At 43.0% G+C, this 27517-nt stretch overlaps 1 protein-coding gene across 2 annotated transcripts in view; it reads right to left on the reverse strand.

The window, feature by feature from the left end:
• Positions 1-543: 543 nt before the first annotated feature.
• POLR1E (RNA polymerase I subunit E) overlaps positions 544-27517 on the reverse strand; it is a 72752-nt gene continuing 45778 nt past the window's right edge. The window contains exons 8-12 of one of the 2 annotated variants that reach the window (XM_077475358.1): positions 19757-19853; positions 14609-14739; positions 12992-13073; positions 10663-10794; positions 544-1506 (exon numbers count right to left, since the gene is read on the reverse strand). In XM_077475358.1, the coding sequence (XP_077331484.1) occupies positions 1350-1506; positions 10663-10794; positions 12992-13073; positions 14609-14739; positions 19757-19853 (599 nt within the window). In that variant the 3' untranslated portion in view covers positions 544-1349. The remainder of the gene's footprint in view (positions 1507-10662; positions 10795-12991; positions 13074-14608; positions 14740-19756; positions 19854-27517) is intronic. The other variant, XM_077475359.1, reaches the window with a different exon arrangement.

Genomic DNA, 27517 nt, shown 5'->3' on the forward strand with positions numbered 1-27517 from the left:
AGGTGGGCACTGGCAGGGGGCAGGTGTCCGCTTGAATTGCTGGCCGTGATCGGGACTGATGTCCCGAACACGGCCGCCGGCGATCGGCTTTTTTTTTTTCTCCTCGCGCTGTCAGCGCGAGGAGGAATACTAGCCGATTACCGGCTCCGTTTTATCACATGATCAGCTGTCATTGGCTGACAGCTGATCACGTGATAAGGGGTCGGGATGGACCCCTTACACGGATCGGTGATCAGGCGAGTCTCACGGACTCGCCGATCACAGAGCGCGCCGCGCGCGCCCCTCAGGGGGCGCGCAGGGCGCTCGTAACCGGGACGACGTCAATAGACGTAGTCCCGGCAATCTAGGTCCGCGCTAATGCCGTCATTCAGCAATACCGCGGATCCCAAGTGGTTAATGGTCAGACAAGTTGAAATTTTACATTTTAGCAACCAACAGTATATTGCTAGTGTATACTGCTCTATAAGATCCAACTCAAACTCCATGCACCACTTTACAAATGCATGTCAGAAGGGGAAAAAAATAAATAAATACACACAACAGTTTACAATAGCAATTACATTCATGGACAGTAGAAAGGTCCCCAAGGTTTCTTATAAACAAACACACTAATGTAATTTACCTTTCTCTATCTACACAGAAGTAATGTGTGAATAAGCTGAAGATAGAAGTAGTTAGAAGATACCATTAAAGCCATGGAACAGGGGCCTGTACCAGAGTCTGAATAAACCTTAAAACAAGAAAAATACAGGAGGACAAGGAGATGTAAAGGTGCTCCTGCCCAACAAGCAGTTTACCTCCAGCATCTGCGGAACACCTTAGCCATTCTTAAGCAAAAATGCTAAAAATAAATGAAGAGAAAACCAAGAATGCCGACTGTTCATTTTGATTTTGCCAATCATACTGCACATTTTGTCTCTCTAGGACAGGAAGGGGGGTCTCCTCAACTGAGGCAGGCATTAATAAAGCTATAGATGCATAGACTTAAAGCAGTGCTAACAATGCACTACATTTTTGTCAATTGTTAGCTCAAAAAAGCATTTCTAAAATGACACTTTAAATACCTTTCATATAATTTATATTTCAGTTGGTATACAAAAAAAAAATAAAAAAAATACATAACGAATAAAACACACACGTTATAGAATCATAAAATAGAAATTATTACTTTTTTTCCCCACAAATAAGTCCTATAGAGAAAAACTAAAAGAAGATATGAAACAAAACACAGAACACAGCAAATGACAACAGTTCTGTTCATACAAATGAGGTATGCTAGAAAAGATAAATCATTGATGGAACATTTGTGCACTAAGTATCTGATCATTCAACTTGTTAGCCCAGTTCCCCTACATCTTCCTTCTTTTCTTTATTCCACCTGCTGGTTTGTAAACGATCAGCGGGAGCTCCAGGGTGGCAATCTTGTGACTTTCCTCGAAAGATACATCAGAGAACATATTTATTTTACTGATCTTTAGCCTCATGGCTCTAGCAATTTCAATTATCCTGTTAACAAAACATATGCTAGAATCAAAAAAAGGGGTTGATGGACAAAAAAACAAAACAAAAAAAATTCACATGCTTTCACTCTTTTATACTTATCACTCAATTGCTATATTACAAAACACAGTGCATGTGCTAAGCTATATATATATATATATATATACACACACACATACATATATACATATATATATATATATATATATATATATATATATATATATATATATATATATATATATGTGTGTGTGTGTGTGTGTGTGTGTGTGTGTGTGTGTGTGTGTGTGTGTGTGTGTGTGTGTGTGTGTGTGTGTGTGTGTGTGTGTATTATATATATATATATATATATATATATATATATATATATATATATATATATATATATATATATATATATATATATATATATATATATATATATATATATATATACATACATACATACATACATACATATACACACACACACACATACATACATACATACACACACACACACACACATACAAAATAAATCTTATAAACCTCAGCAGAAACTCATATGGCCAAAGATCTGCTGTGCATTACCACACGTGCATTAATATGCATTTGACCAAAAGTTCAGGTGTTTAACAGGCCTGCTGCATTCTTGCTAATACAAAGAACCACAATGCACAGACAGTTCACATCTTTGTGTTGTGGTATGCTAAAACACATACAGTGCCTTGCGAAAGTATTCCCCCTTGAACTTTTCAAACTTTTGCCACATTTCAGGCTTCAAAACAAAGATATCAAATTAAATTTTTTGTGAAGAATCACCAACAAGTGGGACACAATTGTGAAGTGGAACGAAATCTATTGGATATTTTAAACTTTTTTAGCAAATAAAAAACTGAAAAGTGGTGCGTGCAAAATTATTCGGCCCCTTTACTTTCAGTGCAGCAAACTCACTCCAGAAGTTCAGCGAGGATCTCTGAATGATCCAATGTTGTCCTAAATGACTGATGGTAATAAATAGAATCCACCTGTGTGTAATCAAGTCTCTGTATAAATGCACCTGCTCTGTGATAGTCTCAGGGTTCTGTTGAAAGCACAGAGAGCATCATGAAGACCAAGGAACACACCAGGCATGTCCGTAATTCTGTTGTGGAGAAGTTTAAAGCCGGATTTGGATACAAAAAGATTTTCCAAGCTTTAAACATCCCAAGGAGCATTGTGCAAGCGATCATTTTGAAATGGAAGGAGTATCAGACCACTGCAAATCTACCAAGACCTGGCCGTCCCTCTAAACTTTCAGCTCAGACAAGGACAAGACTGATCAGAGATGCAGCCAAGAGGCCCATGATCACTCTGGATGAACTGCAGAGAACTACAGCTGAGGTGGGAGAGTCTGTCCATAGGACAACAATCAGTCGTACACTGCACAAATCTGGCCTTTATGGAAGAGTGGCAAGAAGAAAGCCATTTCTCAAAGATATCCATAAAAAGTCTTGTCTAAAGTTTGCCACAAGCCACCTGGGAAACACACCAAACATGTGGAAGAAGGTGCTCTGGTCAGATGAAACCAAAATCAAACTTTTTGCCCACAATGCAAAACGATATGTTTGGCGTAAAAGCAACACAGCTCATCACCCTCAACACACCATCCCCACTGTCAAACATGGTGGTGGCAGCATCATGGTTTGGGCCTGCTTTTTTTTCAACAGGGACAGGGAAGATGGTTAATATTGAGGGGAAGATGGATGCAGCCAAATACAGGACCATTCTGGATGAAAACCTGTTGGAGTCTGCAAAAGACCTGAAACTGGGACGGAGATTTATCTTCCAACAAGACAATGATACCAAACATACAGCAAAATCTGCAAAGGAATGGTTCACAAATAAACGTATTCAGGTGTTAGAATGGCCAAGTCAAAGTCCAGACCTGAATCCAATCGAGAATCTGTGGAAAGAGCTGAAAACTGCTGTTCACAAACGCTCTCCATCTAACCTCACTGAGCTTGAGCTGTTTTGCAAAGAAGAATGGGCAAGAATTTCAGTCTCTCTATGTGCAAAACTGAGAGAGACATACCCCAAGCGACTTGCAGCTGTAATCGCAGCAAAAGGTGGCTCTACAAAGTATTAACGCAAGGGGGCTGAATAATTTTGCACGCCCCACTTTTCATTTTTTTATTAGTTAAAAAAGTGGAACGCACGAGGAACTCCGGGCGACGGGAGATGACGTCATCTCCCGTCGCCCGGAGTTCCTCGTGCGTTCAACGCCTCGGACTAACGCTCACTGCTCTACATCGGCCGGCTCTGCACATCTAATACAGCCCCCAGGAGCGGACACACGCCGACAGGACTCCCCCAGTGCAAGGGATACAGATGACACATCGAGGGTCTCCCTTCGGTTTGGAATCTTTACATTGCCTGTTAATGTACTACTTAATGTGAGTGTTTTTAACCACCTGTGCATTAAATAAGAATTTTACAGTCTACACTCAGAGGCGATTCTCTCTCTTATCTTTACAGTACTAATTGGGAACCTGTTTCAGTTTCCACTGGATGGCTGCTGTGTTTGGACCGTACTTTTACCCCCCTGAGAGTGATTAACCCCTTTCCTGTCGGATTTTAGACCTAGTTAAGGAAGGGGTCCTCTCCTTACTTCCGCCCCTTTCACTCCCATTCCCCCCGTCCCTTTCCATTCCCCCTCTTGTGCTGATTGCACCTACAGCAATATTACTTGCAGCATTACTATTATGCCTTTTAAATATGTTTTTTAAATATTGTGTTTATTAAGCGTTTTTCATTTCTTGAAAAATAGTGATAGGCGGGTGGGTGTTTTTCTGAGCACCATAATACTTGTATATATTTGCAGCAAGATGTGTATTGAGAAAAAAAAAAAAAAAAAAAAACACAGAGCAGAAGTGTGGTGGGTAGTTTTTTTTCTAACAAAATAACACAAATTGCAATCTTATTTATGCCTTAGATGAGGGAAAAGGCTGACTAGGGTCAATTTAGCTTTAGATTTTTGAATCTTACACTGCACTGCATGCATGGCACTGAGGAATAGGACCATGGATTAGAATTTAAGAACAGAAATTGATGGTTATTCATGCTTAGCCTGCATAAGTATTATACTTTACCCACCTGTTAATTGTGAAATATACTGTACAAGCAGCAGGAGTCACACTACCAAAAAATTAGAGTTACGCTTACCGGTAACGTCTTTTCCAGTAGTCTTTCAGGACAGCCACTATGAGAGATAGACTCCTCCTCTTCCTCTGGAAACACTGCGCCAGCCCATAAATTCTTACTTCCCCTGCCGGACCTCAGTTATATCGAGAATACCTCCGGCCAGCTGGGGAGACACAAGAACACATTGATAACATATTTATCAAATACTATTATCTTGCTGCGCTCTGGTCTTTGTAAGACTCCCCCCAATTTTCGGGTGGGAACTAGGGCTGTCCTGAAAGACTACTGGAAAAGACGTTACCGGTAAGCGTAACTCTAATTTTCCCCTAATCGTCTTTCAGGACAGCCACTATGAGAGGATAAGCGAGCACTTACCAGTTGGGTGGGACTACAGCTTGCAAAACCTTCCGCCCAAAGGTTTGCTCACCTGCCGACACCAGATCCACTCTGTAGTGTTTAACAAAGGTGGAATAGCTGGACCATGTTGCTGCTTTGCAGATCTGTTCTGGCGTCGCTCCTGCTCTTTCTGCTTGGGAGGCTGCCATAGCTCTAGTGGAGTGTGCTTTAATACCCACTGGGATTTCTTTCCCTGCTGCTGAATAAGCCTGCTCAATGGCTACTCTGAGCCACCTAGCAATAGTGCGCCGGGACGCTTTACAACCTTTCCTGGCCCCGGAAAACAAAACAAATAAGGAATCTGACCTTCTGAATGCCTTGGTCAGTTCCAGATAGTGTAGGATACATCTCCTAACATCTAAATAATGAAATCTTAATTCCTTCTCACCGGAGGGATTGGGACAAAAAGAGGGCAAAACAATTTCCTGGCTTCTATGAAAGCTGGATGCCACTTTCGGCAAAAAGGCTGGATCGGTCTTTAAAACTATCCGATCCGGAAAAATAACACAAAAGGGAGCCCTGACTGAGAAGGCCTCCATCTCACTGACCCTCCTGGCAGTTGTTACTGCTACCAGGAATACTGTCTTCAGAGTAAGCTCTCTCAGAAAACACTCCTTCAAAGGTTCGAAGGGGGGTCCAGTTAAACTCTGCAAAACTAAAGATAAATCCCATCTGGGAAAGGACAGACCCTGGACCGGTCTCTGTCTGGACAGGGCCCTAAAGAATCTGACTACCCATGGATTGGTAGCCAAATGATCCTCCAAAAAAACACTAAGGGCTGATACTTGGCCTCTAAGGGTACTGATGGATAACCCCTTATCTGCCCCACGTTGTAAAAATTCCAACACTGCGGAGGAGCTTCGTACAGAGAAAGAGCTCTCTGCGCACCACTTGTTGAAACGTAACCAGACCCTTTCATAGATCTGGCGAGTTTCCTTCTTCCTACTGTCCAGAAGGGTAGAAACTAGTCTCTGAGAATCCTTTAGATTTTAACAAACCCTCCTCAGTAGCCAGGCCGCTAACTTCCACTGGTGTACCTGTGGGCATAGGACTGGCCCCTGAGAGAGGAGATCGTCCCGAAGGGGCAAGAGCAGGGGAGGTTCTATCGCCAACCGTTTTAGTACTGAGAACCATGCTCTCTTTGGCCAATGTGGAGCCACCAGAATCAGAGATGTGTTTTCCATCTGAAACTTCCTCAGAACTGCTGGCAACAACACTGGAGGTGGGAAGGCATAGCAAGTTCCGAAATGCCAATCTTGGCTCAAGGCATCCACCCCTAGAGCTCCCTCTCCCCTTTTTAGGGAGAAAAAACAGGGGGTTTTTGCATTGTTTTTGGACGCGAACAGGTCCACCTCCGGAGACCCCCATCTCTTTACTATGAGATTGAAGACCTCCTGGTTGAGAACCCAATCGCCCTCCCTCAGCTTCTTTCGGCTGAGAAAGTCTGCTACTACGTTTTTCTCTCCCCTCAGGAAAACGGCTGAGAGCGAAAGGGTGTAGGTCTCGGCCCAGGACAGAATCTCTGTTGCTAAAGACAACAGGGTTCCGCTTCTGGTGCCACCCTGTTTGTTCAGATAGGCCACTACGGACGAATTGTCCGACCGCACCTGAATGTGGTGACCCTGAAGCTCCTTTTTGAAGAATCTGAGGGCTAGTCCCACTGCCCTCAATTCTTTCCAATTGGACGATCGAGTCAACTCGTCGTCTTCCCAAGTGCCCTGGGCTAGAAGGGAACCCAGATGTGCCCCCCAGCCTTTTCCACTTGCATCTGTGGTTACTACCCGAGAAACCGGGATGAGCCACAGACGACCCTGCGACAGATTTGTCACTTTCCTCCACCACCAGAGGGATCTTTTTACCTGGAGGGGAATATGTACCAGGGTGTCTAGGGCCTCCTGACTGTGGTCCCACACCCCTAGGATGAAGGTTTGTAGGGGACGAAAGTGTAGCCCTGCCCACTGTACTGCTGGAAGGGTGGATGTAAGGAGACCTAGTACTGACATCAGAACCCTTATGGAAACCAGCTGATTGCTTTGAAGAGAGGCCACCGCACTGTCCAGTTTTTGTACCTTCTCTTTTGGCAGAAAAACTCTCAACAGTGTTGAGTCCAACAGAAAACCTAGATAGGAGATCTGTTGTGAGGGGATCAGGCTGGATTTTTCCAAGTTCAGAAGCCACCCCAGGTCTGTGAGGACCCTTTTGGTTAGATTGAGATCCTTGACCAACTGCGCTGGGGATGCTGCAAACAGAAGCAGGTCGTCCAGGTAGGCAATTACACATACCCCCTGGAGCCGAAGAAAGGCCATGGCTTCTGCCAGGACCTTGGTAAAAATGCGGGGTGCAGAGGATAGCCCGAATGGCAGGGCCTGAAACTGAAAATGTATTGTTTCCCCGCCCAGATCTATGGCAAGGCGTAGAAACTTCTGCGAGGCCTCCGCTATAGGGATGTGCAAATACGCGTCCCTTAGGTCCAGAGACACCATGAAACAGTTGTGGGGCAGGAGCGCTTTTACTGAAAAGATCGATTCCATGCGGAATCTCTTGTATGTCACTGAAGCGTTTAGAGGCTTTAAGTTCAGAATCAGCCTGAACTTCCCTGAGGGTTTTTTTACTATGAAGACGTGAGAATAAAACCCCCTTCCCTCTTCTGCTCTCGGGACCTTGCGAATAACATCCTGATTCTCTAACTCCCTCAGAGCTTCTAGCAAGGCCTCGGCCTTTACCCTGCACCTGGGTAGATGCGTGACAAGTAGCCTTTGAGGGGGTGGTCTTAGGAATTCCAAGAGGTACCCCCTTCTTATTACCCCTAAAATAAATTGATTGGGGGATATTGCTTCCCACTGTGGAAGAAAGGCCCCCAGTCTTCCTCCAAATGTAGTTGGACTGTCACTGGGTTTTACTGGGCTGGATAGGAGGGCGAAAAATCGCCCCTCCTCTGCCCCTGCCTTTTTGGGGCCAGGTTTTCTTTTTTGTCTCTGGTTTAGAGGTTTCCCTACGCCCCTGCGGACGAAACCCCTTCTTTGTTGGTACAGGGATTTTCCGCTTGAGAGGAAAGGACTTTTTCCTGTCCGCTGTCCGGTCTAGAACCGTCTCTAGCCCTGGGCCAAAAAGGAGGTCCCCCGTGAGGGGAATCCCACAAAGTTTTATCTTGGAGGCATTATCCCCTGGCCATGTTTTTAGCCAGAGGGCCCTTCTGGCCGAATTGGCTAGAGCCGCCGTTCTGCCCGACATGCGGACGGACTCAGCAGAGGCATCTGCTATGTAAGAGATCCCTCGCAGCATAGTAGGGAAGGATGACAGAATGGTTTCCTTATCTGTGCCTGCCTCAATATGTTGTTGGATCTGTGAGAGCCAGTGCTCTAAATTGCGAGCCACAACTGTAACTGCCATTTCAGGCTTAAGATTGCCAATGGCCGAGTCCCACGTCTTTTTAAGCAGAGAGTCAATCCTTTTATCCATGACATCTGCCAAGGCCCCCATGTCTTCAAACGCCAAGTAGGGGACCTGGGAGAAAGCGGCATCCAACTTGGGACTTTTATTCCAAAGGCATGCCGGGTCCTCTGAAAATGGGAACCTTCTTTTAAGGGATCTGGATAAAAAGGGTTTTCTCTCCGGATCCTGCCACTCCTTTTTAACTGTTTCCATTAACACATCGTGTACTGGAAACACCCTTCTCTTTGGCTCCCCCAAACCAGAATACATTTGGTCATGCAGGGTAAGGGGCTTTTTATCCGTCTGGATACCGAGGGTTGTATAAATTGCCTTTAAGAGGTCCTCTACCTCATCAAGGGATAACTTATATCTGGAGGCTTTCCTGGACCCATCCTGGTCCTCCCCCTCGGAACCCTCCTCGGAATCAGAAGAGGAACTGTCTGGAAGTTCCCTATCTGTCCCTGAAGGGCCTGCAACCTCTGTCCCCCCTACACTAGGGGGTTGGACCGGGGCAGAACTCTGTGCTAGAGGTGGGGTTGTATCCTGGGGAGATGGACCCGTGGGAAGCTGGAATTTTTCAAAAAGGGACCTAAAAGAAGAGAAGGTGGACGAGAGCTCTTTAACTGAAGCTGCTAGTCCTGACTCCTGTTCAGATTCCCTTTCCCTAACAAGGGAGTCAATACAGCCTTTGCACAACACCTTGGTCCAAGATTCCCCTAAAATGTCCCTACAGGAGGCACACTTCCTTCTAGAGCTATGCGTAGACCTAGTTTTTTCCGCAGCTTTCTAAAAGAAAGGAGAAAGAAAAAACAGAGTCAATCAAAAGCTCGGGATACAACCCTGGGAGTGCACTAGACCCTTTTTATAAAACGAAGGGATCTGAGCCTCCCCTCCCCCCTGGCCACCCAGGGGGTCTGCCCCCCCACCCATGATAGAACCATACATTGGGGTGGGGGGATCCTAGATAAAGAGAACCCCTCCCCAGGGCGCTCTTACCTTAGGAATGCTGGAGACAGAGTCGGTCGTTTGAGCCTCGGCTTCCGACATGACTGCAGGTGGCTGCTTAACACCGAGTTCCACGCTGCCTGCGCGCGTTCTGAACTCATCTCCAGCTTGTGCCCGGCCCTCCTATCAGCTCCACGACCCGGAACCGGAAGTCGATCGAGGTCAAGCCTTCGTTTTCCGCCGGATACGACGTCGCCCGTCGTTCGGCCCGCTCGGTTCAAGAAAAAAAGGAGGCGGACTGTACCCCCGTACAGGGAAATCATCCGAACGGCTTGCCAGCTGCGTCCCTGTAGACGCGATAGGAGTCCCCCACGACCTGAAGCCGCGCTCGACTCGGAAGGGGTGGCAGTACCTGGTGAAGGTAAGTAAACCGTTCGACCCGTCCGACACGCGGACGTTGGTTGCGAACGGTTTGAACCCGGCTTTTTTAAAAACGAAGCCCCTGCTTCTATCCACCGGGCTCTTCAACGTCAAAATGGCCACAGCCTCCCCGACTGATCGGCCTAGTTCCTTGCACAGTGTCTCCCCGCCGGAGGAAACACTAATAACTGAGGTCCGGCAGGGGAAGTAAGAATTTATGGGCTGGCGCAGTGTTTCCAGAGGAAGAGGAGGAGTCTATCTCTCATAGTGGCTGTCCTGAAAGACGATTAGGGGAAATTCAAATAATACGAGTATGAAAATGTCACAAAATCAAACAACAAATGGATTAACAAGGTGTAGAACACAATTGGGTTGAGATAGTAAAACTAAAGAATACAAAACATGGTGCAAGTGTGCATGGTAGCCAATCAGCTTCTAATTTCAGCGTATTCAATTAAGATTTGACAAAAAAACAAAAACCTGGAAGCTGATCCAGAGCTGCACTACATTTTGCACTCTCCAGTCTTAGTAAATCAATCCCATTGCTCGCCCCACCCTAAGCAACAAATTCTTCAAGAGTCAAATACCGTAAGTATGCTGTATTGAAAGGCTAATTTAAAAAGCTTTTGATATTTGTGTAAAAACAATACACTGTCCACTTGAGAAAACCAATATTCTAACCTTACCTAAATGTGCTAATGAAAGTTAGCACAATCAGGTAAGGTAGAATATAGGTTCTCTCAATTGGATAGTGGATTGTTTTTACACTTTTAATATGCAATCTATGCACTTGTCAAACACAATCACCTGTTTTCTGTTAGTCTCAAGTCCCGCTGTAAACACGTCAGATCCACCTGAAAATTAGAAATGTGCAACGCCAAGGCTATGACATAGGCCACAATTTTAGATTTCATTGTCCCCGATATAGAATTCTGAACCCTGGAGGAAATGAAAACAAGCTGTTAGAAAGCCCAGGACAAATAAATTATTCACCACACTTTATGATTAATACATGCGCCTCCAGGCACTCCAGCTCATGTAAGAAAGGCTTCTTCAAACCACAGTCACTTTAGAAGGTGTATATGGATTGCTGCAAACCATACCAGCGTATAAATCTCAATAAGGAAACCTTGCCAGTCTCCATGACTTTCACTATGAAATTGACAAGAGCGATCCATGTGTAATGAGCAGTTTTGTGCTGTCAGCAGCAGTATACTGTAAACACATCGTGTCATACTGTTTACCACAAGGGATCTTTGCACGCAAGTCAATATGTATTTTTATCACAATGGCAAGCGTTATATTAGACAGTCACATGCTCATACACAAGTCTATAGAGTGTGGAAGAGAAAGAGGAGGACTAACACTCAAACTTCTACCCTTAGAGCTCAGTCGCCCAAGTGGAAATGTATCAACTGGTATTTTTTATCATTTGTCTGTACGAATACCAGTCCATATACTGGATAAGAATTATTCCAGTCCATATATAATAATCTTTCAAAAAAGCTACAGTAGGGGGATGTCCTCCTTTAACCGTTTTGCTGACCAGCCACCGTCATACTGTGGCAGGTCGGCACGATCCTGCGAACCATCGTAGCTATACGTTGGCTCGTGGGATCAGGATAGCAGGCGTGCGCCCGCTGCACAGCGGGGGGTGCCGATGCTCATGGCCGACGGTCGCGATGACCGCCGGCCCCGAGTGATCATGAATATGGATGAGCTCAGGAGCGCCAGGAAGTCGGCGCAACGCTAATCATAGGCAGTGAGACATTGCCCGATCTCTGCACCCGCACATTGAGGCAATGTCTCACTGACTGCGATTAGCGCAGCGCCGACTTCCTGGCGGACTCTGCACGTGGAGCATGCGAACACGCCTGAGCGCATCCTTAATCATGAGCAGGAGACACAGAACAGGGACGAGTGTGTGTAAACACACACTTCCCTGTTCTGTTGAGTGACAGATTGTGTGTTCCTATTAGCTAGGAACCACGATCCGTCACTTCCTCTAGTCAGTCCCCTCCCCCATCAGTTAGAATCACCTCCCAGGGAACACAATTAACTCGTTGATCGCCCCCTAGTGTTAACCCCTTCACTGTCAGTGAAATTTATACAGTAATAAATGCTTTTTATAGCACTGATCGCTGTATAAATCGCAATGGTCCCAAAAATGTGTCAAAATTGTCTGATGTGTCCGCCATAATGTCACAGTCACAATAAAACTTGCAGATAGCCGCCATTACTAGTAAAAAAATAAAAAATAAATTATAAGCTATAATAAAATTACTTTTAAAAAAATGGGTATATTAATTATGGAAAAAAGTACAAAATATTGCGTTTTCAAAATTGTCGTATTTTGTTTATAGCGCAAAAAAAAAAAAAAAGGAGCTCAATTTGGTTTGGGTGCAGCATCGCACAACCGCGCAATTGTCAGTTAAAGCGTCGCAGTGCCGAATAGTAAAAAACGGCCCGGTTATTCAACAGTCAAATCTTCCGGGGCTGAAGTGGTTAAAAAAAAAGAAGAAGAAGATTGAATAATAAAAAGGGTGCAGGACATTATATGATGTTGCAATCTACATATGCCTGACAACAATAAACAATTTCCTTATTCTCCAAGAATAAACCAACCACACCCACTACCTAAAGACCCTGTAATCCATTTCCTCATAAAATTGCTTCTGTGTTTTTCCTCCTTGTAATCTTTTCTGTGAGCTCCCAAAAAACTGGAGGCGGCTGAGAGCAATAAAGTATTTTTCAAAGTTCACTGTCACTAAGTGACAGACTGTTAATGTGTTTCACGCATTGGTGCCTCATTATAACCGCCTACACATTTTGGACATTATTCCTTAGCCATGACTAAGGACTAACCTCCGAAATGCGTAGGATGTTTTAAAGCTTTGTACATGAACTTAATAAAGAAATACTATTTTGGATGTCATCAAGTGCCAACCATCTCTTTCCTTATTCTGGTACACAGAATACGCAGCCTGTTTACTCGGCATGGGCAAAAGCACCAATGTGCATGTAAGCCATACTTGTCCCAGGGAAACCGATACAAAAATTTCAAAATATGCAAGTAAACATATCCCCCTTAAAAATATCTGAGAAGAAAATGGAAGGTGCAGCAAATTTATCTTACCTGCCATCCTTATAGACTATTACAGAAAAGTTCTTCATTAAATTTCCACAAATACTACTTGGACATCCTTTGGTAATAAGATCTACAATTGAAAACAATATTTTTATATTTTTTTAAATAAAATATTTAACCCCTTAAGGAGTTCCGCTTAGGGAAAAATAAAAAATAAAAATCAGCAGTCTTAAATACTATAGGGACACTTACCTGTCCAGGGAGCCCGCAATGTCGATACCCAAGCCGAATTTTCCATTTCCGCCTACTGCTCCATCTCCCATTTGCTGGCACTCCTTCTGGTGTCTGTGGATGCAGGCACCAGGGTATACTCACTTACCTATCATATAGCTGTCTATTCAGGGGGACCTACAGTGCACCAAACTGCATGCTGCTCTGGCTCATGCACTGTGGTTTAGCTCATCAGACATGTGCCACTTATCTCAAAATAGTCTTTACCTCCAGATTCCCCCGCTCCGACCTCGCTAATACCTAGGGGGTGGAGTATGAACCTGCTTCAGCCTTGCAAATCTCCCTTCAAATGAATTGGGTATGTCAGCGGCCATGATTGTTCCATAAAAATCAGTATTACACATCAGGGGGTTCAACCACCCATTGAACTCAGAGCCTGACCAAACGTGAGTAATGGAGGATTCCACTAGGGCCACAGAGAGTTGCTTCCCCTCCTCCCCACCTTGGGGAAAACCAAGAAGGTGATATGAAGGTAAGGTTTCACACCTATGCTAACAAATGTAGCCTAGAAAACCCTAGATATGCATCCCCTCCAAGTGCACTATCCCTAGAATCTTGGAGGAAGCATACTGTATACTAGGAGGCTTCTGCAACTAGCATGAAAGCCAGAGGGAAAATTAACAATTTTTTATGTTCCTATTAGGCCAGAGGAAACAAATACTGAGGCTACTAGGTGACTGTGCTCTTTTTATCTGATTATGGATATGTTTTAGGTAGGCAGAACCGCTCTCTCATGTGCTGTCCTGGAAGATAAAATTTAGAAAATAGGGTTTTCGTACTCCCACCCCTGTTTATAATCATACTCTCTGCACTGCTTTTACAAAACAGAGGCGTGCTGGTAGTAGGAGTTATCTTGGGCTGGCATTGAATTTTGTTTGCCACTGTCCAGTATTCCTATATGTGACAGTACTTGGCAAAGTGTGAGCCTAGAAGCACTCAGCTCGAAATCCTGGGTAAATAGTGGATCAAGCACCATATGTGCTCAGCTGATTTCAGGGCAAGGGAGACATTTGGAGTCCTACAGACCCCTAATATCTAAATAAAGAGTACCTGTTACCCTGCCCAATGCCATTACGTAGGGAACTTGTTGGCCCCCTTGTGATAGCAATAAAGTTAAGTGAACAAAAAGTCAAAGCCTTTAAAAAATTTAAATTAAAAAATGTAATAAGCATCCCTGCTTTGCACATATGAAAGAAAATGCATGCATAGGGAGTGCACGCCTATGTAAACGATGATTGCACAACACATATGGAGTATGAGTGAGAAATAATTTTAGGTCCCTCATTTATGATTCTCTCAACTAATAAGCTGTAAAGAAAAAGAATGTTATCGATTGATAATTTGGGATACAGTAGTTTTTTGCAAAGAACCAACCTTTCCGTTTTGCAACTTTAAGTTGGCTGAATTTAATCAACGTGTCCAAATACCACAGGACACGAGCCTGGCGGTCAGGGTCCTTTGCCAGTTTAAGCTCTCTGAGCTCTTGAAGGACAAATAAAGTATGCCTGTGTGAAAAAGAAGAGATTTAGTAGACTTGGCAAACAAGGGTCCTATAACGAAACACACGCTTAGTTACCCAAATACAGTAGCTTGAAAAAGTATTCATACCCCTTGAAATTTTGCAGTTTGTCATGTTACAACCAAAAACGTAAATGTATTTTATTGCTGTTTGTGTTGGTCTATCAAAAAAAAAAAAAGTGCCACATAATTGTGAAGTGGAAGGAAAATGATTTTCAATTTTTTTTTACAAATAAATATATGAAAAATGAGGTGTGCTTTTGTATTCAGCCCCCTTTACTCTGATACCTCTAACTAAAATCTAGTGAAACCAACTGCCTTCAGAAGTCACCTAATTTGTAAATAGAGTCCACCTGTGTGTAATTTAATCTCAGTATAAATACAGCTGTTCTTTGAAGCCCTCAGAGGTTTTTAGTAAACCTTAGTGAACAAACAGCATCATAAAGGCCAAGGAAAACAGACAGGTCAGGGATAAAGCTGTGGAGAAGTTTAAAGCAGGGCTAGGTTATAATAAAAAAAAAAAATCCCAGGTTTTGAACATCTCACGGACAAAAATGGAAAGCGTATGGCACAACTGCAAACCTACCAAGACATTGCCGCCCACGTAAACTGACAGGCCGGGCAAGGATAGAATTATAGAAGCAGCCAAGAAGCCCATTGATCTCTGTAGCTTCTCCAGAGTTACTACAGCCCAGGTGGGAGAATCTGTCCACAGGACAACAACTATTAGTTGTGCACTCCACAAATCTGGCCCCTATGGAAGTGCGGCAAGAAGAAAGCCATTGTTGAAAGAAAGCCATAAGAAGTCCCGTTTGTGAGAAGCCATGTGGGAGACACAGCAAACATGTGGAAGAAGGTGCTCTGGTCAGATGAGACACAAATTGAACTTTTTGGTAAAAGCAAAACACTTCACATCACCTTGAACACACCATCCCCACCGTAAAACATGGCGGTGGCAGCATCATGTTGTGGGATGCTTTTTTACAGCAGGGGAAGGGAAGCTGGTCAGAGTTGATGGGAAGATGGAGCCCAATACAGGGCAATCTTAAAAGAAAACATATTAGAGCCTGCAAAAGACTTGAGACTGGGGAGAAAGTTCACCTTCCAACAGGACAATGACCCTAAACATACAGCCAGAGCTGGTTTAGATCAAAGCATATTCATGTGTTAGAATGGCCCAGTCAAAATCTACACCTAAATCCAATTAGGAATCTGTGGCAAGACTTGAAAATTGCTTTTTATAGACGCTCACCATTCAATCTGACACAGCTTGATCTATTATGCAAAGAAGACTGGGCAAAAATTTCACTCTACATGTGAAAAGCTGGTAGAGACATACCCAAAAAGACTTGCAGCTGTGATTGCAGTGAAAGGTGGTTCTACAAAGTATTGACTCAGGGGGGCGGAATACAAATGCACGTCACACCTTTTTAGATTTTTTTTGTAAAAGATTTTATAAACCATTTATCATTTTCCTTCCATTTCACAATTATGTGCCACTTTGTGTTGGTCTATCACATAAAATCCCAAAAGATACATTCACATTTTTTTAGTTGTAACATGACAAAATGTGGAAACTTTCAAGGAGTATGAATACTTTTTCAATGTACTGTATCAATGCATGCACTGAAATTACAGAAACAGTATCCAAGCTGCAGAAGGGTAGTAAAATAGACTACAACTCTCCATGCAGTTTTTCTTTTCCAATGATTCTAATTTAAAATTTCAAAGGACGTAAAAATATCCAACATTAGCACACATTACAAATCGTGTACTTTGGTTGCATATCAGTGTGCAAAACGTCAAAAAAAATAAAAAAAAGTAGTAATAGGTTTTTAATAAACACAATTTTCCCAAGAACAGTGTGGGAAACCTAAATGTTAAACAATGAGGATGAGGAAACAGACTCCATTTTACTTCACCCTCCATTGATGCCATTAGTATAGTGAGGACATTGGGGTGATACTGCAATGCTGCTAGCAGGGGTCTCAAACTGGTGGCACCCCAGCTGTTGCAAAACTACAAGTCCCATCATGCCTCTGCCGTGGGAGTCATGCTTGTAACCGTCAGCCTTGCAATGCCTCATGGGACTCATGGGTAGTTTCGCAACAGCTTGAGGGCCACCAGTTTGAGACCCCCTGTCTAGAGTGATCCCTCCCACCTGCTATATAATTAGTGGATGAAGGGCAGAGTAAGAAACTTGTGACTGCAGTAGACCGGCTTAACACCCCAAGTGCAGGCGTAGTACTCCATATTACTGTACATCACAACAACTGGACCAAGAACAAAAGACAAAGAAAAGTGCACCCTGTCCGGTTTACTAAACCTGAGCAGTGTAAAATCTGGTGCAGTTTGGCAAAGAAACCAATCAGCTTTGATGTTTTATTGTCAAAGCTTAATTGAACAAGTTCAAGTTAGAAGCCGATTGGCTACCATGCACAGCTGCACCAGATTTTGCACTCTCCAGTTTTTGTAAATCCACCTCATGGTGTCATACACGTCTCATACGGCATCCAAGAGGCATTTAATCCAGGGATCCCAGATTTTGTCAAAGGCAAGCTTCCCATTCAAAATCAATGAAAGGCATTCATTAACCATGATAATTTGGACTTTAATAAGTTAAATGGGATTTCCATGACCTGACAATGGAAATTCTGGCTGCTACAAAAACGCTATGGGCCTCCTTGTGTGTCCCCTCCACTGGGTGCCCCAGTAGTGCCTGTTATGGTGATTTAAAATTAGGTTCACCTAAGTAAATATTATAAGTACAAATCCAGAACCTATTTACTTTTTAGCAGGTCCATCATGTATAAAAATACTGCGCCTTCCAGGCCACATCCTCTAAAGCACAGCTGGGAGGTGCCCGGGGCACAAGATGCCACTCTCACCAGCACCATGTACCACCTTAGGAAAAAAACTTTATAGTTTGTTTTAATTAATGTAGTATTATTGTATGTTTTAGATGTATACTGTGCCATCTTACACCAATCTTCCACTTCTAACATCTCAACTATATCATGTTCCCATTTATCCATATAGAACAGATTGGTGAAGCCAGAGGTCAATATATTATAGATTTTAGATATATGACCGGCATGCTTATCTAAATTCCTGCATAAATATTCTTTTGGTGTGGAAGAGGTTAGATCAGAAGTACAGTTTAGAGTAGCTAGGAAATGCACTGGGTATAGTGATAAAGGTCTGAATTCGGAAGCAGATATTGCTCCTCCAGGAATTGTATAGATAAATCCCCTCTATGGTCACATAGATTGTCAGTGCATATAAGAGGCCTTTGCTGGTCAATCAAGCAAAATTTTTGGGGTGGAGATCCAGGGTAAAAGCAGGGTTGTAAAGTAATGAGGCCAAGGGGGTATGCAGGGATTTAAGTTCATAAGTTGTCAATCTATCTATCCCAAACATTTAGCAAAAAATTGACAAGGATGGACACAGTGTAACCAGTCTATCCTTTGCCCACATACACATCAAGTGGCTGATCTTAGTAGGATAAAGGAATGGTTCTAATTTCATCCAGAGCGCATGGGATTGCAGTGTATGGAAGAGAATCAACTGGGACAGCTGTGCAGTGTAAAAGTTCTTGGCCAAGTCGGGTACTCCCAGTCCTCCTCTCAATTTAGGCATATACAGTACAGTGCACATTTATTCACCCCAAGTCTGTCATCCCCCAGATAAAATTTCAGCAACTGTTGGAACATTTTTAATTCAGACACAGGAAAAGTTCTGAATAATATCCTCGGCAAGATATAAATTTTTATGAAGTACAATTGACCAAACCATGATGGAGGTTTAGTTATCCATCTGTTGAGTTCCTCCGATAATTTTTTATCTAGTGGAGGCTAATTTTTTTGATACCATGTATGAAAAGAAGGGGGGGGGGGTTATAAAAAAAAAAAAAGGGGGCCTGGAATGCGGTTTTCTGTGGCGGCACCCGATGGAGGCGCCTGGAGCGCTGGCGGGGGACCCCAGAAGAGGAGGATCAGGGCTGCTCTGTGCAAAGAGCAGGCAAGTATAAGCATGTTTGTTATTTTCCTGCAAAAATAAATAAATAAATGTAATTCGGATCACTGCTGGCGATGACGCACATATGAAGGTACTTTAATGCACATCTATTTGCAGTGCCCCCTGAACCTACCATATTGCCAGCTAATACAGGACCTTCTCTGCTCAATGCAGATCTCGCCCTCTATCCTAATTTTTTTTAGGATTGCTTCCCCCCACCCCCAGGTTGCCCAGAAGTTGGCACATCATATCCTCATGGCTGCTAGATGCTTGGTGGCTCTCCACTGGAAAGAGACAAACCTCATCCACTCCTATCAAGTTGTATGCCAGGATTAAAGACATGGAGAACTGATGGAGTCACTAACAGCTCATCCTGCTGATAATCTGGAGAGTCACAGAGCAGTGTGGGAGCCTTGGCACCCGAGAGAGGACCCCCCCCGTGAGGTTCCTGTTTTTATTCCTAATTGTTTAAATCAGTGTCCTCTGTTCCCAGGAGTGAGGAATACAGCCCTCCAAACGATTTTACTCTGCTTTGCTCTCTTCCCGTTATTCTTTTCCACACTTTTTATTTTCTTCCCTGTTTTTTTTTAGTGGACGACACTTGAAGGCTCTTTGCTGAGAGTGGGACCCAGCCTCTGGGACTCGATCTGTTACTGAACACCTCTTTGAGTTGGGCTCTACTATGGGGGTTTTTGGAATTGGATTGTTTGGAGTTTTAGTATGCTATTGTGACAATTACTCTGCAAGTTCACCGATACTGCTGTGTTGTAACATTTGTGGAGCCTTTCTGATTTTTTTGTTCTATAAATAATCGGGCCGTTGTTGGCCCTGTGAAATGTCCACTGTATGTTAACTGTCTTACCTTTTCAATTTAGAATATTAATAAAAATGATTAAAAAAAAACAAAAAAAAAAACAACACTATAACCTAGACTAGTCTTCTTCTAGAACTCTGTGCTGACCCAACCCATTCAAAAGATTGGCTTACTCCTTTTTCTCTGTCATCTGTTGGAGTTCCTCAGGTGTAATGTTTTTAAAAGCAGCAGAGACACTTTCCAAAGCTTCATATTCCACAGGAGAGATAACTTGACAAGAGTTAAGATCAAAACATTAGTATAAAAAAAAAAAATGTAAACAAAGGAACATCATCATAAAAGGATTTTGATATTCTAGGGTTGCAGGGAATTCCAATAACTAGAATGATATTCAACTGTTGTACACTTTTATAGTATGAAGATACTAGAATTAATATTCAATTCACAGGTTAGCATTTAAAATGTGCAAGGATTTTAAACAATTATGCAATTTTTATTGTGGTGCATTTTTTTTTAAATGACTACTTAAAAGCAGTGTTAATTTTGTCGACTAAATACTATTTTAGCCGACTAAAATAAGACTAAAACAATTGAGAGGACCTTTGACTAAAATTAGATTTTAGTTTTAGAGTATGACTAAAACTAAATTGAAATTTGGCGTCAAAATTAACACTGGCCTGTAGTGCATATTCAAACCTTAATACCATGAATAATAATAAATTTTTTACCCCAGCAGTATATAATGCATTTGGGAATTTTTGCGATAAATGCTCAAATGATGCATTACAATTTAACTACACCTATTAGATTTTAATTGACTAAAACATACTGAAGATTTATTTAGTCGACTAAATACGACAAACAATTGCAGAAGACTAAATGGGACTAACACAAAATTATATTTTAGTCAAAAGTGTATGACTAAAACTAAATTGAAATTTGCTGCCAAAATTAACACTGCTTAAAAAGGCAATGCTAAATTTCAAAAACAGTGAATGATAAATAAATAGAGTCACATGGGCGCTCCGATCAGGTCCACCAGTCAGTTTTTCAAGCGGACCTGAACAGACGCTCTATGCACCTCTATGGAGAGGTGGATATCAGCGGTTACAGAGCCGTCATCCACCGGTATCCGATCCGTTTTTTTTTCCATCTTTTAGTTTTAGAAGAAACTTTGTCAGTAGGAAAAATATTTTGTTTGGTAGGTATTTTACCAACTTTCAAAGCTGCGAGTAAAAAAGAATGAATTATGACAGAAAAATGTAATATAGCAAAAATAGTGTGCCCACCCCAAGTTAAAAGTGGAGAGCAGGACCATGCACAATAGGAAGAAGAAAAAACAGATTTCCAATAGTTCAGATAAATGAAAAAATTACGTAGCGCGAATATAAAAGCATATAATTATGTATGTGTAAATTGCGACTAAATATATAAGATACCAATGAAGACTAATCATATAAATAGTCCATAACGGTATAACACAAGTGAGTGAAAGAAATTTAACGAATAATAGAAAAGTGCGGATATAAAGTCCACAATTCACTGGGTATATAGGTTCTGTACTAAAAGAAACAGAACAATGTCCCAGTAGGCAGTCCGCATAGATTATGCAAAGAAAATGTATCGGTGAGGGTCTTCCTGCAAACGAGGTGGAGACCGCATGGATCAACAGGAACGATGAACAAATGCTTGTCTGAAGTTATATCAATAATGGTGCGAAGATGGATACTTTTACCGGAAAGGTTGGAAGCATGTGTCATACGACAGCGGTCAAACAGGCTTGAAATCTCGACTGGTCCCAATCAGGTATTGTACGTTGAGTGAATCACACTTTTCCATCTCTGGGCTCCGTAAAAGGTAGGTACTCCTGGTATGGAATACTCTTATCCATCCCGAACTCCAGAAGAGTCATGCACTCAAAATTCGATTAAATCCAAGATACGGTTTGGACAAAGCTCATCATGGAAAACAGAAAGAAAGAGGGGCTCCGGATGGTGCAGGTCAAAAAGCAAACTTTTTAAGCTCGCTGAGGGGTGATGGCGAGAGAGAATCTCTCTCCATCACCCCTCAGCGATCTTAAAAAGTTTGCGTGCGTCCAACCTTTCCGGTAAGAGCATCCATCTTCTCATCATTATTGATATAACTTCAGACAAGCATTTGTTGTTCATTGTTCCAGTTGATCCATGCGGTCTCCACCTCGTTTGCAGGAAGACCCTCATCGATACATTTTCTTTGCATAATATATGCGGACTGCCTACTGGGACATTGCTCTGTTTCTTTTAGTACAGAACCTATATATATACCCAGTGAATTGTGGACTTTATATCCACACTTTTCTATTATTCGTTACATTTCTTTCACTCACTTGTGTTATACCGTTATGGACTATTTATATGATTAGTCTTCATTGGTATGTTATATATTTAGTCACAATTTACACATACATAATTATATGCTTTTATATTCGCGCTACACTATTTTTCATTTATTTGGTTCAGCTTTATTTGTTTGAGTGTTAGCTGCTGTATTCCACACTTAGTCACTTTTGCTTTAGCGCAGTGTTTTCCCCTTTCCCACAATAGTTCAGATAAGCTATAATTTTCTGCATTTAAAGTACAGCTTCACCCAAAAGGCCTCAACCTCCCTGGCGGTATCCCCGAGCGTGACTCGGGTTTGGTTTTTTCTTGTACAATCGGTAATCCTGAGTCACGCTCGGGGTAACATTGCAGAGCGGCCAGCGGAGATCTTACCTTCTCCTGGCGCTCCAGCGATGTTCTACTCTGTCCTCCCCTGTGATCGCCGACGCGATCGCCAGCGAGATCACGGCATCTCACTTCCTGGTTCCATTCCCTGCGAGCAGCAGTGGCACACGGGAGCGGAACTGGGCGGGAATTTCAAAAAGTGAAGCACAAACACAAATGATACATTGTAATCTGAGAGGATTACACTGTATCATCTCTATCTGACTGATAACTATACAGTGCCCCTTGCCTTCAATAAAATAAAATCTAACATGGCATCAAAAAAGCGCCACTTCGCTACAAAATCGCCTTTGGACCAGCTGAGTGACAGCGGTAGCGACACGGAGTTGCTGGCAGAACTGAGCGATAGCGAGTCGTGGGGAGATTTGTCTTCTGACACTGACACGGATCTGACAAGTGACAGCAGTGATGATCCTGCACCTGACCTCAGAGATGTGCGCAATTGGTGCCCTATTGAGTGCGATACAGACCAGGTAGTGCCGCCAAGATTCCCCTTCACTGGATCACCTGGGATGAAGGTACATGTCGAACACGACAACCCTCTGGCATACCTGCAATTATTCCTCACTGAGGATGTAATTGAAAAAATTGTCACAGAGACAAACTGCTACCAGGTACAGCAATCCACTACGCTGCATGCCAGGTTTTTCCGAAACAGAAAGTGGGAACCAGTGACCAAAGAGGACATCTGGCAGTTCCTGGGACTCATTCTTCAGGGGGTGGCGGGGAAACCGCTCCAGAAATGGTACTGGACCACCAATAAATTACTGGCCACTCCGTTTTTTGGCGCCGTGATGTCCGAATACCGTTTTTCCCTCATGAAATATTTCCATTTCACAAACAATGAAGAGTTTGATGAGGCCACGCATCCTGCACCCAAACTAAAAAAAATCTGGGAGGTATGGCAAATTATCGTGACCAATTTCCAGTGGACCTACATGCCAGAAAGGGATGTCAGCGTGGAAAGCTTGATGGCCTACAAGGGACGCCTGAGCTGGATACAATTTATTGCATCCAAAAGAGCGAGGTTTGGCATAAAATCCTACATGCTCTGCGAGTCATCCACCGGGTACATATGGAATTTGGTCATTTACACCGGTAAAGGCACGAAGTTCAACCCCAGGTACAGCGGCTATGGGATGGCCACATCAGTCCTCACACTGCTGGAGCCATTGCTGAACCAGGGATATTGTGTGACCACAGACAACTTCTATACGTCTCCGGAACTTTTTGAGGTTTTGCTGCAAAACAAGACCGATGCATATGGTACTGTTAGGCCTAATCGACGTGACATGCCATCTCTGTTCTCCAGGAAAAAGCTAAAAACCGGAGAAATGGTTGCCTTGCAGAAGGGTAAGATGATGGCAATGCGATGGCGAGACAAGGACGTGTGTCTTATGAGCACGGTGCACAACACCTCCACTGCCATGGTCCACACCAAACGTGGGAAAGATGTGCTGAAGCCGCAAGTCGTGATAGACTATAATTGCACTATGGGAGGTGTCGACAGAGCCGATCAGGCAATGACATTTTATCCGGCTATGCGCAAACAGCAAAAAAATTATTATAAAAAGATTTTCCGGCATCTTCTGGAACAATGCCTCTGGAATGCATATGTTCTATACAGAGCACAGAGTCGCAAGCCTCTTATTCATGCCGATTTTACCTGGAAGGTGGCTGAGCAGATTTTCATCAAACACCAGACACCATCAGGATCTGCGATCAGACCTGGACGACATGCTGTTGACGTTGTCACCCCAGAACGCCTAACAGGTCGTCACTTTGTGGACTATATACCACCAACCGCAAAAAAGGCAGCACCTACCAGAATGTGTGTGGTTTGCTGCTCAAAGAGAGATAGCAGTGGAAAAAAAGTCAGAAAAGAAAGCCGGTTCTATTGTCCGGATTGGGATGTTGGACTGTGTGCTGTACCTTGCTTCAAAATTTATCACACTCAGGATGTTTATTGGATTTTCTTTGTTTTACAAATTTCATTATTTCCCATTACATTATTGAATAAAATTTATATTATTTATCAGATTATAATTCATGATTTTGTGTTTCAAACTTTATCACATCTGGGACGTCTACTAGAGTCTTGTTTGGTCAGTAATTACTAAGAATTGCAGGCCTCTAATACATAACACCAAATTTCCATGCAAAAGAATTGTACCGCTTTTGGTATAAAATTCCTGACAGAATCATACCACCAGGGAGATTAAGGCCTCCTCCCCTGCTACTCCTTCACAAAACGCAACTTTTTTTGTTGGAGGGGGGTACCCACTCTCACTTAGATTGCCTAGGCCAGTGGTGTTTTGTAACTACATTTCCCATGATGCTCATGCACTCTGCAGTGTAGTTGAGCATCACGGGAAATGTATTTCCAAAACATCTGGGGTGCAAAGGTTCCCTATCACTGGTCTAGGCGATCCCAGTGAAAGTTCGCAGTCTTCTGAGACATGTCAGAGGTCCCAGAGGGCTGGAGGACTATTCACGTAGCACAGCTCATGAATGCTCAGTGGGCACCTGGCTTTGAAGCCACAAAGCTGTCACAGCTGGGAGCCCACAGTTAAGATGCTGCCCCGCCGGGCACTTAAGACCAGTGAAACAAGGGGCTTGGGTGAGTACAGCGCTGGATCCTGGGACAAGCGAGTATCTGTTTATTAACAGTCAGCAGCTACAGTTTTTGTAGCTGCTGACTTTTTACAAAAATTAGATTGGAGCTATAGGTACATTGCCTTGAAAAAGTATTTATACCCCACCCCCCCTATAAATTTTCCACATTTTGTCATGTTAAAACCAAAAACGTAAATGTATTTTATTGGGATTTTATGTGATAGACCAAAACAAAGTGGCACATAATTGTGAAGTGAAAGGAAAATGAAATGGTTTTCAATTTTTTTTTTACAAAATGAACCGCTTCTGGATCGCCCCATGTACATTTACTGTAGCAGGGCGGTAGGGATTATCCACGACGTCATTCAGGCTCCTCGCCCTCCCCCACACAGCAGTGTCTTTGCTGGTGGCTGCCGCCACTTCCCAACTCTAGATGATTTAGCCTCAGCATGCTGCCCCCACCCATGCTCTCCCCCTCTTCGGTATATGTATCTGTGGACAGTGACACCGGTCATCTCCCCAATGGGCGGGTGCAGAGCCGCACAGAGCTGTGAGACATAGATCACTGTAGCTGTCATCACATCCTTGGGTTAAGGCATAAAGTCAGGTTCAATGAGCTGTGAGGAGAGGAGGGGGGATGGTAGGAGTGCTCCGGAAGTGAGAGATGAGCCTATCATGTTTTATATATGTGTGGGGTGAGTGTATAGAAGTTGCACATCCCCCACCTCTGCTACATCTATCCAGTGTGTGTGTACTGCGTGCCTAACACATTGGGGGCTGAAAAAAAGTTACACCAGTGCTAAACTGCAGATCATGCAATGACGAGAGATGAATAGACAAATGAATTGATGTAAACTGAACCCAGTGCAGCTGAACAACACCAACTGAAAAAAGTAACATGCAAAAAAAAATAAAAAAATAAAAAAATACTCAATGATTTGATAGTAATACTAAAGGGTATTATGTTTTCTTTATCGTGTTTACCTGCCGACTGTTGTCTAGTATGTCTGCAGTCTCTGATCATCTCCTGTATCATGTCCGCAGTCTCTGACCCTCTCTTGATACATACATCTGAGTGTTTTTTTTTTAGTGAAGATGCGCACCCCTACAGGGCGGCCAGGTGCACAAAATTATGCACCTGTATGTAATATTGTGCACGCAGTTTAAGCCACTCCCACTGCAATTGGACACAGCGAGAGCCAATCAGCGAGTCCGGCAGCAGCGACCCGCTGATTGTTCACAGTAGTGACGGAGCAGCGGTGTGCCGATGTCAACAAAGCACACCGCTGATCTGTCAGGGAGGAAACGTAAAAGATCATGTTTCAGCTAAGCTGAATCACGATCTCTCTTTTCCTCCAGTGAATCCACTCTCCCCCCCCCCCCGTTAGAAACACCTCCCAGGGAACACATTTAATCCCTTGATAGCCCCCTAGTAGGCTATACATTTTGCGCACACCAATCAATATAAGCTTATTGGAATTTTTTAACCAAAAATATGTAGCAGTATACATATTGGCCTAAATTAATGAAGACTTTATTTTTCTTTTGACTTTTTTTTGGGGATATGCATTATAGTAGAAAGTAAAATATATATATATATATATATATATATATATATAATTTTTATTTTTCAAAATTGTCACTCTGTTTATAGCGCAAAAAAATAAAAACCGCAGGAGGTGATCAAATACCAAAAGAAAGCTCTATTTGTGGGAAAAAAAAATCAATTTTATATGGATACAGCGTCGCACGATCACACAATTGTCAGTTAAATTGATGCAGTGCCGTATCTCAAAAAATGGCCTGGTCAGGAAGTGGGTAAAACCTCTCGGGGGCTGAAGTGGTTATTATCCGATAAGTGTGGCGTGCTTTTGTATACAGCCCCCTGTGACAATACTTTGCAATTACAGCTGCAAGTCTTTTGGTTATGTCTCTACCAGCTTTGCACATCTAGAGAGTGAAATTTTTGCATATTCTTCTTTGCAAAATAGCTCAAGCTCTATTAGACGGGATGGAGAGCGTCTGTAAACAGCAATTTTCAAGTCTTGCCACAGATTCTCAATTGGATTTAGGTCTGGATTTTGAATGGGCCATTCTAACACATGAATATGCTTTGATCTAAACCATACCATTGTAGCTCTGGCTGTAGGTTTAGGGTCATTGTCCTGCTGGAAGGTGAACCTCTGCCACAGCATCAGGTCTTTCGCACACTAACAGGTTTTATTCCAAGATTGCCCTGTATTTGGCTCCATCCATCTTCTCATCAACTCTGACCAGCTTCCCTGCCCCTGCTTAAGAAAAACATCCCTGCAACAGGATTCTGCTACCACCATGTCTCACGGTGGGGATGGTGTGTTCAGGTTGATGTGCAGGGTTAGTTTTCCACAATACGTAGCGTTTTGCTTTTAGGCCAAAAAGTTACATTTACAAAGTTACAAACCGGACTTCTTACGGCTTTCTTTCAACAATGGCTTTCTTCTTGCCACGCTTCCATAAAGGCCAGATTTGTGGAGTGCATGACTGATAGTTGTCCTGTGGACAGATTCTCCCACCTGA

Source organism: Lithobates pipiens, unplaced genomic scaffold (genome assembly GCF_037356315.1).
Source record: "Lithobates pipiens isolate NorthernLeopardFrog02 unplaced genomic scaffold, aLitPip1_a1.2 Scaffold_13, whole genome shotgun sequence".
Taxonomy (NCBI): domain Eukaryota; kingdom Metazoa; phylum Chordata; class Amphibia; order Anura; family Ranidae; genus Lithobates; species Lithobates pipiens.